This window comes from Rissa tridactyla, chromosome 7, assembly GCF_028500815.1.
Source record: "Rissa tridactyla isolate bRisTri1 chromosome 7, bRisTri1.patW.cur.20221130, whole genome shotgun sequence".
Classification (NCBI taxonomy): Eukaryota; Metazoa; Chordata; class Aves; order Charadriiformes; family Laridae; genus Rissa; species Rissa tridactyla.
The window spans coordinates 37,441,354-37,452,119 of NC_071472.1; the positions used below are offsets into that span (position 1 = coordinate 37,441,354).

Genomic DNA, 10,766 nt, shown 5'->3' on the forward strand with positions numbered 1-10,766 from the left:
TCTGTTCTTACATTAACTTTTTTTTGGCACATCACCTTTTGTGCCATTTGGTGTCACTCTAAAAATAAGCAGCAGGCTGCAATCACTTTATTTGTGGCTATTAGTTGTAGTGCTGGCATAAATTCTCACTACTCTGCAGTAATCTGATTTTAATGTGCTGCTTGTCTTTCGAGTGAATGATGCCAACCTCTGTCTTAAACCAAGCAGAAACTGACATAAATTCAAGGTCTGATGTGATTAGTGATGATTTTATGGATTTATTAGTTTCTTTAAACATACATCCTGCCCACTCCTTTGGCAGTCAATGAAGACTTCTACAGTCAGAGTCCAAGTGTCACGGTAATTTAATTTTGAACACTTGAACATAAGAAGCTGGCCTAACATATTTCTAAAGAAAAGCAATAGCTTCATACTCAACATCATTAGGATCAATTAAGTGGAAAAAATTACCAAAATCCATCACAACATATTGTCAGAACTTTTAAAAAAGGAAAAATCACCCCCAAGGTATATCTCAAAGACATACTTCTGCTTTTCTGATTTTAGCTAGGACCAGTAATATTTTATAACATTGGAAGGTTTTGCAACGTTTCTTGCAGTAGGTCTGTCCTGGCAAGAATAAAGAAAAACTGAAAAACTCATTGTGTACAAGCAGGTTTCCCAGACTGTACAACCAGTCTGAGAGATCCAAAGCATCATGATAGTGAGATTCAGCTTCTGAGCTGCTAAGTGAAAGAGAACCGCTGGAAAGTGATAATTGTTACAGCTTGCTCTACATGGCAGCCTGTGTAAAACGCTGAACTATAACTACTTAATTCAGGATACCTTAAGCTTCTTGCAAGATGAAACCCAAAGGCTGCGTGGGGGGGAAAAAAAAAAAAAGTATGATTTTTGTTCTTCATTGCCTAACTTTGTAATTAAAACAATTTTTATCAGGTGATTAATGTTTCAAATGGGACATGATCTTCTCTTTCGCCTTAGCTCAGTGAGGGGGCTAACAATTTTATGCAATGCTGTTTCTGTGGTTTGCCTTGGAAGAAATCAGCTTGATTCAACGCTTCTCTCCTGAGACTGAAACAGATGGGAAATGTTACAATGCAGTATAGTGCATATGGTAATATCATTTATATTTTCAGATATTTTGGACAAATTCAGCCCCAAGATAACTCCATGGCCATAGTGGATTTACATCAGAGAAGGGTAAAGCAGCAGGGGGTCAGATTCTACACTAACATAACTCCCTGCACAATTTTATTGATTTCCCTGTAATTTCAGAAGTTGGAAGTAAATGAAGGGGTTGGTTCTTGTATTTCATATTCCAGTGGCTGATTAAAGAACTCTGGCATATTGTCTAAAAAAAAGAATCATATCTTTGGCTGCCAATAAATTAAAGGTATCGGTAATTCAGAAGGGCAGGGATGGGGGCAGGATTCTGAATGCATAGAGCATCATTAACCTAGCTTCATCTGCGAAACAGTTTGTTTCAATAATAAAGTCCTTATTCCAGTTTGTACTAATTCACCCCACATCCATTCTGGACAGTTTGCTGGATACAGATGGCAGTAGTTGAAATTCTTCTTAATCTGCCTCATAGAGGATATTAAATAGCTATTTGTACACTGGATACAATGTTCTTATTGTCAACTTCCTAAGGCTGTCAAAGTGAGTATTGTGAGGGTTTTCTCAGGGTACCAAAGACAACCGTCTTAATTTTGGGGCCACTTTTAAGTATCAAGTTCTATGCCTGTTTTTCAAGCATGAAGACCTAAGGATCTTCCTAACTAATTCCCTCAACAGGTGAAAATACACACTTGTGGTCCTCTGAGGAGCCTGCAAGGGCAGAGATGGCTTCTTATTCATATCAGAGGTCAGAAGCACCACTACTGAGGTGGCTGCCTGAAGCCTGGCACACACAAAGCTCTCCCTGCTCTGTGCAGCAACAACACCTGTGAGAATAAACAGCGCCGCGTAGCAGAGGAGGGCTGGAACATCTTCAGCAGACACAGCCACATCCACCAGAGTTTATCTGCCGGAGTCCTTAAAAGGCATGACTGGAAGAGCCTGTGCCAGAGAAAACCTGATAAATCAAGAGGCTCTGTGCTTTTTTTTTGATTCTTCACTGAAAGAATCTACAGCGCTCTTTCTCTCTTCAGCTGCTCTAACAGGAAAAATCAGTTTGACTTGTACACCTCCCTTATTTCCTTTTTCTTTTTTTTTTTCTCCCTCCATGTTCATGCTTTTCTGCTCATGCAAAATAGAGGGATCTACAAAGAGGACCACCCTGACAACGACGAAGCCACCAACAGGCTTAGAATATTGTGCAAAGAATCTTCAAAATGTCTGAGCAGATTTCAATTACTCTTTTCAAAGCTTTGCAATTCCCACTACACAGCCTATTGTTTGCTTTCACTAGGACATTCTTCTCTTAAACAGCTGGCACAGAATGACTACTGCTCTGTAGGGAAACAAGCAAACACCATACAGTAGATTTAAAGCCAGACACGGAAAAAATAAATTTTTTTTTTAAAAGAGCCTCTTACGAACATAGAAGTGTTTTCCGAGATAATATGAGTTCTATTTTTGCTGCTTATAGCTGAAGGAAAGCATGGGGGATGTAGTTCATTTTCCTTTGATGCTCAGCGTGGCTATTACACTGAACATCAAAGGAACAATGAGCGATGCTTCCCATATTTTCCATTAGCTGTGTTTGGGTGAGCAATTGTTTCTCTTGTGTTTGTTCGGAAAAGGAGCTGCAGTTTTGCCCTTGCATCTTTTCCGAAAAGAAAATGGAAAGAAGGAAAAGAGAGAAGAAGGAGAAGAAGAAGCAGCACAAAGGGAATGAACAGAGGTAAAGAGACGTTTGCAGCGACGGCCTGCTAATGCACTGACTGGTCACTGGGCGTGAACTGCGGGGCAGTTCAGTGTGAATTAATTAAGTCCAGAAGTTTTCGAAGAACTGCCAGTGTCAAATTGCTGTGGGAAGTAGTTTCCAGACACAGATCATCCTTTCATATGCACTGCTACAAAGGTGCACAGGGTGTTTCTGTGACTGCTGCCTTTTGCAGTGCTGGGGCTGGGAAAAAAGCGGTGCCTAAAGCCACCATAGCAGCCCACAGAAGTTTTGCACATGGAAGGAAATCTTTTGCTGCCTGGCAGCAGAGCAGAGATGCCTGTGCCACCTCCAGGGTAGGATGCACAGTGACTGAAAGAGAAAACCTGCAGCAGAAAGGCATGGGACTCCTGTGGTTGTGGATAGCTTTGTCTTATGTTGAAGATCATTCTGGTACAAACTCAGTTAAAGTCTTAAATCTACAAATCATATGCCCAATTTCTTGAGAGACATTTGGGTGCCCCTTTAGCTGTAAGAAAAGGCCTAGCCTTTTAAAATAAAAAAACACATTTAGCCTTAATATATATATCTTTCCATTATCATCACATTCTTCCTGTTCAAAGCATTCTTCCTGTGCATGCTTTCTGCTCCCTGGCAGACATTTCTTCACAGAGTACTTGTGTGAATCAAAGCAAGACAAAAATGTGCAGACATTGTTAAAAGAGGTACCGTTTTCATTCTCATTCTGATAGTTCATGTTTAAAGGAAGGGTTTTACGTAAATGGGGGAAAATGGCAGTAGTCTCTTAGCTAATCTGAAAGGAATCTCTTCTGCTGTACTTTCACTAAACAAAGCCAGAAGTCCCAGAGCTGAAGTTTATCCAAACTAAAGCCAACAAACGGTTGTTGTTGGAGGGGGTTATATCATGTTTTCCATTGTCATTTTGACATGAAACAGGCAGAGGCTTCAACTTTGCAAACTCGGAGACAAGAAGATTGGCTCTGAAGTGAAAATGAATAAATAAAAGCAGTGGTTGGAAGTAGGTTAGGTTTCCTCAAAGCAAAATGGAGAGAACCTTTCCTATGAAATACAAGATGAGAAAAAATAACAACTGCTTGAAAATTTAAATGCAAAATATAATTTATTATGCCTCTGCGTGAAAGATATATTGCTCTACAGTCACCGATGGAACTCATTCCTCCTTGCACCCATGTGGCACTTAAGATAGGATAAGCACAATTCTCTGTCTCTGTTATACTTACAGGGGAGACTTTCTGACTCCTGCGATATGTAATTCTTTACTGCTTGTGGCGATTATCAGTTTATCAGCCACAGCGAGGAGCAATGTAAGGATTAATCTTTGGTGTTTTCATACAGTCTCAAAGCAATGTGAGAAATATTAGTGGCATGGTCCCTACACATAAATATGGGAATCTTATTTCCCTGAAACACAAAGTGTCTGACTGTGCTGAATGGAGAAAGGTCAGGAAATTCTGCAGGAATTCCTTATAGATTTCTCCAGGGACAAAACATCTCTTGTCAGGGAAGCCATGGAGAGGACACAAAGTAAAGCCTCACAAGCCCTGTGCATCAAAAGATTCAATGAAAGAAAGAAAATCCACAGGGGAATAGCTATCCTGCAGCAGTAATTAAGCCAGAGCATGGGCTCCCGTATCTAGTAGCAGCATGGCCATGGGAGGCCAACTGCAATGAGTCACCATGCAGCATCTCTGTTAACGGCGATAACACCACCGTGAGCAGCACAGCCCTGAACAGCATTTTCTCCAGGAGGAATCCACTGGATCCCCTGGGCTAGAGATGGGCAGCATGCTGAGGGCGAGGGGCTGCAGCATCCTCCTGCACCCAACCACACTCCCCTCAACAGCTGAAGGTACAGAAGAAAAATAACACTTCTTGCATCACTCCTGGAATGCTCACTATCATGGATGTGTCGAAAGAGGAGTAGGCTGGTAAAGTACTGCAGCAGGTAAAATAATGACACTAAAATTTTTGTTCCGTTTTGAGTTGAAAGTTATTTATCATCTGCCAAAAATCAAAATTAGAACGTCTCAAAACTGTGGACATACAGGTGGTAGGTACTGAACCCTAAACCATATTAAAGTTGTGCAATCTACAATGTACCAAGCTACCACAAGGAGAATGAGAATGAGAATGAGTTGTCATGTTGAATCAGAAAAGACTTTATTATACCCTTTTCAAGTTTGAGTTTCATTTTTTTGGGTGCTGCCAATAATAAATTGAATTTTGCTCCATCACATCAAATTTCTGCAATGATGTGGGAATCTAATCCAGTTACTTCAAGACCAAAAAAACCCATTTTGTTAACAACATATCTTTACCATTGCCAAGTTTTCCTTTTCTTAGCTGAGATCTTTTCCCTACTTTCTTAAACAAGCATGACTAAAGGACAGCATAAGCTGGAGTATTAATTGACATGACCATTGCACTAATTTCCACTTCTGTTGGTTTTGATGAATTATTAATTCAAACTAACAAATTAAAAGTTGTGACTGTTGCAGCAGCTGTGGCTTGAGCTCTTCTCCAGATTACTAAATTGCCATAAAAACATCAAGAGCGATATAGTTTTCATGCTGCCCGCTAGCCTGGGAAAGCATGCTTTGTTATTGTTTCCCCCTACTGGTAGGCTGAACCTTTCAACTCTGAAGAGATTGCTTCTAATCCAAAACGCTAAATGACAGTTCGCATCATTTCCATTACTGACCTACAGCATACTTTCCCAATTATGAAGCCAGGTATGTCCCGTTTTCTGCACATTTCTGATTAAAAGAAGGTTTGAACAACATTAGCACGTAACTGGGACAATGACTAATAGATCCATGTCAGCCTGGTTTATCAGACAGTCTGTGAAACAAAAAAGTGATAGTAATTCACTCTTTTCTTTCTTTTGAATAGTATTAATTAAAACTAACACCCAGCTGTTGTGTAAGGCTGGCATCAGCTAAGATTTTGCAAGTGACACCTGGCTGCCTATTTCAAACTTCAAAACTTTGGCAGAAGCTGGAAAAGGAAATAGGGTCTGCGTGTAATCTGCAGCACTAAGAAGGGAGCAAATGTAATCACTCTGACTGAGGCATCAACAGTAATATTCGTGCCAGAGACAACACCCTTCTACCTCTGCCTCTTCCCCCTGTATAATAAAGCAGTGGATGTTTCCAACGCCACCTCCTCTTTTAAAAAACCAGTCTACGTTGATTTGGTCTCAAATCAAAAACAAATCTGGAAAATAATGAAAGGGATATGTAATGGTCTCGTTTTCCTAAGGCTAATGTCTTCCAGGGATGTGTGATCTAAAATGTGTTTATGAAATTTGTCACGTTTCCAAGAACATATATATAATGTTTAGAGGGGGTGGATTCCCCAGGCTTTCATTTAGCATGGTTTTTCCAGACCAGAAAGGAATGCTTCAGTTTTCCTAAGAATATCCTTGCCTGCTGTGTGCTTGGTAAAAAACAGTTAGGAAAAATGGAAGAAGAGCAGTAGACCCCTGAGCTTTCATATCTTCACATAGTCCAGGCTACTTATGATGGTGTAATTATCTGTTGGCACACAGACATGCATCATCTGGTTTTACCTTTAAAACTCTGGAGTGGGACCTTTCTGTGTTATCAAAACCTTTAAGGAAAGATTGTTCTGACTGTCATTAGCATTACCCTTAAACCAGTTAATCTATCAACAAAGAATACATATGTGCAATGTTGCATATAGGTAAGTGCTAAAAATGCCAGTCTGGCAGTCTCACAAATATACTGCATCTGTGCAGTACCCATCTACTTCATTACCTATCTAATCCTTTCCAATTAATAAAAGGAAGAAAGCAAAATGGCTAAACCAATCTGCTTACAACTTTTCCTAAAATATCATCCTTCTTTTCTGGGGGATCAGAAGTGGGTGCTCAGCATAAAGAGTTCTTTGCATGCTGCCTCCTGAAGCCTACATGTAATGGCTATATTTCATTTTAAAACTGTAATTTGCGACCGAAAGTAATATGAAAGGTCAATAAGTCTACTCAGAGATATTTTAGGATTCAGTCATTACCTCAGAAATGAGCTTCCTGACCAAACATCCAAGATAATACTTACATTACAAGGAAAACACTAAATTACTTTAGAGCAAAAAATTATTTGGAATAATAATGAAGGGTTTCAGGCTCTGCACTGACACTGCTTTTAGAGAAGTAGAGTTTTCCCATTGACCCCGGTGAAGTACCTCAAGGACTAATGGGTGTACATATGAGAAGTGTCACAGACCAGGTGGCTGAGATGTCCCTTACTCATCTCAGACGCAGCTGAGACAGGCCCAAATCCATCTGAGCTCCCTTTTGGCACCGATGTGAGCAGGGCTGTGCACGTGCTTCCTTTTTAGTCAGTGGAAACTGCCAAATACCTCCAGTCTGTCTAGCTAAAATTTATGCTGTCTTCTGGAAGTAGCTGTCTAGATAGACTCTACAAGCTCAAGATAAATTGTATGAATGTAGGCCATACAGCCAGCGAATGCTTGCACAAATCATGCTGGCTGGTTAGAGGATGGATTTCTTTCCCAAAGAAGGATTCAAAGTTCTTACACTTTTTTTGTAGTTTAATATTCAGGATATAAAGGTGCCTTCAAATGGTGGAACCAAATACACATTTCAGGAATCCAAATCATCTGTCATGTCTGAAGCACCAGCTTCATGACCTATTAGCCACCAGGAGGCATTTTATCTTGAATATGGTGAGGGCTTGCAAACACCTTATACTAACTTGACACACATCAGAAAACCTGAATTGTGTAAAGGTGATTTCATTTGCAGGCTAAAAGCATCCTAGTGGGTTACCAGGATATACAGCTTTTGTTCAGGGCAGTTACAGAAAATTCCTTCTTCCACAATATCCAGATCCTGAGCTTTTGAAGAAGTTCAGCCTGAGGCTGTAGTCAAATCTCCATTCCTAGCTGTTCCTAGCAAGACAAAGAAAGACATAGCCTGGAGGTACATCTGACTATCCTAAACTTAGTGTATACTGAGTAGTTTCCTTAACATCTTGCCAAGGCTTGTCTCCTGGCAAGCTTTCCCAAGGAAAATTTTATATTGACTTACATTTGATACTAACCATATAAACATTTTTCTTGACAAGAGAGAGCATTTTAGCATGTCTGGAAATTCTCCTTTGAATCGTGGAAAATTTGGCTTCCCGGCCCATCGCTGCCCTGCACATGAATTAGTGATGCTAATAATCAACTCCAATTATTATTTTCCGTGAGAAAAGCATATTCAAATGTGTGGAAAGGGACATTCCAAAGAGAGGACAGAAGGCTATATTTTAAGGGATAACTAGTGTTTTATCAGTCTCTCTGTGTAACCTCTTCCCTGTAAGTCGTATGGAAGTTAGCCCAGTAAGGAAATGTTACTACACCATGAAACAGGAATGTGGCAGAGAAATGAGAATACTCCCTCACACTTCATTTGTACATTGTTCTTCTACACAAAATTTACCATTTCTTGAGTTAAATGTGTGTTGCACCTCAGAAATGTGCAGGGCTATCACCAGAGCAAGGGAAAGAAACCTGGCACTCAGGGAGGGATTTGCTTATTGGGAGAAATAAAACTGATGTTCCTCCTTTTTATATTGGATGGTCCCTTAGTCCTTATCCCTCTGAAGATATATATATATTTTTAAATATACATAATGCATATTAAATATATCCAATATGTATATTATACGCTGCTGTAACCAGAGAAAACTCACAGCATACGTTTGCTCAAATTTTATATTTTCTTCACAGAGGATTGATTACTGAAGAGACAGTTTATATACTGGAAAAGCAGAAACAGAAAAGCATCAGTTCATAGTATATTATTTTTATTGTCTACATAACATTTTTATATGCGTCAGGTTTTTTTTAAGATACGTTACAAGGCTTCGCCTGTGTCTGTGCTTGGTGAGGGAGGCTGGTATTTGGGCATGCTGTGGTTGCAGGTGATGATGTTACCTGATTTGCCCATGCACAGAGCCTCCTGAGCTCCAACTGCTCCGCTGCCAACAGCCTGCCCATGGACTCACAGTCACCCCCTCGGCAGGGGTGCCTTTCCAGGTATGCTGAGGCAGACAGATTTGCCACGAAATAGCTAACGTAATCATTTTCATGATTTGTATCATACAGGCTAGGGTAGGGTGTGGTTTTAAAGGCATTTGGCTCTCCTTTACTGCACTACAGTTTATTTGGCTGCTGCTTATCAAGTTATTTGTAACGTTATTTGTTGCCTCGACACAGGAATAAATATGTTGCAGATCTTTTATGTTTGCAAGAAAGAAAAATGTTTTATCTTAAGGAAGGTCTGGCTTACAATGTCTGGCAAGCAGGAACAGAGTACATCCAAAAAAGGTCAGCTGTACTTGTGGAATGTCATCTGTTTAACTTAAATACTCATACCACGATTATCTTCACTCTAAGTTGAATTATTGTTTACAAAGTATTCCTCACCCACCCCCCTAAATTCCACGTTCATTTGGTTTTTGGTGTTCTTGCTCTCCGTAAACATGCACACACATAACTTGCATGGACTCCTAGATACCATCAGCTGCTAATTAGTCTCGTGACGGACCGAAACAGCCTGCAGATGCACAATTCAAACTATTTCAGCTGAGGGAATTAATTTACTCTCCTGCTTTATGTCAAAGTAGAAATCCCGTAAGTTGACATATTTTCATATATCGCTCTTAAAAACTGTTTCATCAAAACTGGTTAGAATTTTAAGGCTGTTTTCTGCACGCAAATTGTTTAAACAAACTTCCATGCTGCCCGTGGAGAACACACAAATACAAAGGAGAACTCCAAATAAAAAAGCTGGAAGAAAAGACTTATTGCTTGTGACGAATAACTTCCAGGCAGCACAGAGCTGACACTTAAAATGTCATTCTAAGAGTTAAAAGAATAGTCTTAAAACTTTCCGGTGTCTGTAATAGCAAAACAAGTAAGAACAAGAACAAATGCAGCTAAGGCAGACAGCCCTGTACAGTCCTTTTAACCACAGAAGAGAGCAAAGCGAAGAGAAACCTTTGGGATGGTAATGCAAACTCCTGCAGCTTTCAGCTTCAGCATTAAATATCTGACTCTGCTGAATTAGTGAAGGAAAAGTGTTCTGGTGAGATCTGCGAATACATGTTTCTTACAAGCTATTAAAATCATTGGTGAAAATAAAAATAAAATAAAAACATTAAATCATAAGAAGCTTGAATTACTCACCGTCTTGTTGTGCCAAAATAACTGAGGGTTGAAACACGGCAAGAATGAGCAAAGTTGCTTTTTGCACAAAGCTCATCATGTCTAAATATTAGACATGAGACTCTCTGTGCAAAAATAAAAATGGGGGGGGGGGGGAAATCTATTCAAAATAGCAACATCGGTTGCTCCCTGCCCTTCCAGCACCGGGCCATGTACAGAACTCAGCCACAAGCATTCCCCAGCTTTGGCCTTAAATAGGAAAAAAATTGGCTTACTTTACTTTTCCACCCCCTTTACTGAAACATGAGAAGAAGACCCATCCCCTAACAGTAAATGAATGATTAATATTTCTCTTGGCTTTACAGAAGAATAAAGTCAACTAAACAAGATACACAGCACATCTGGAACTTTTGTGCGCGTACAAAATGCACACTGAGACTGTATATGAATAGTTAGTGTGAGCTGTATGTGAGATATATGCATGTGAAAAAAGAAGTCCTGTGGTAAAGCCTCTGAGGTAAAGCATTTTTTCATGTTAATTAGCAGTCAATGGCTACAGCCCAAAGAAGATTTTGAATTCTCAGTGTTCCCCAACAAAGATAATAGGTAAGTACCTGATGTGGCCGCACAAACTGAAAGAATCCCAGAAGTGGAGGAGCAAACCTGGGTATTTCTGCTGCTGAGCTAATGCAGA

General features: G+C 39.9%; 1 protein-coding gene across 1 annotated transcript in view; it reads right to left on the reverse strand.

Moving 5' to 3' along the window:
• The window catches only part of COL3A1 (collagen type III alpha 1 chain), a 53,678-nt gene extending 43,381 nt beyond the window's left edge, over window positions 1–10,297 (reverse strand). The window contains exon 1 of the mRNA XM_054209674.1: window positions 10,094–10,297. Within this exon, the coding sequence (XP_054065649.1) occupies window positions 10,094–10,172 (79 nt within the window). The 5' untranslated portion in view covers window positions 10,173–10,297. The remainder of the gene's footprint in view (window positions 1–10,093) is intronic.
• Window positions 10,298–10,766: the final 469 nt, after the last annotated feature.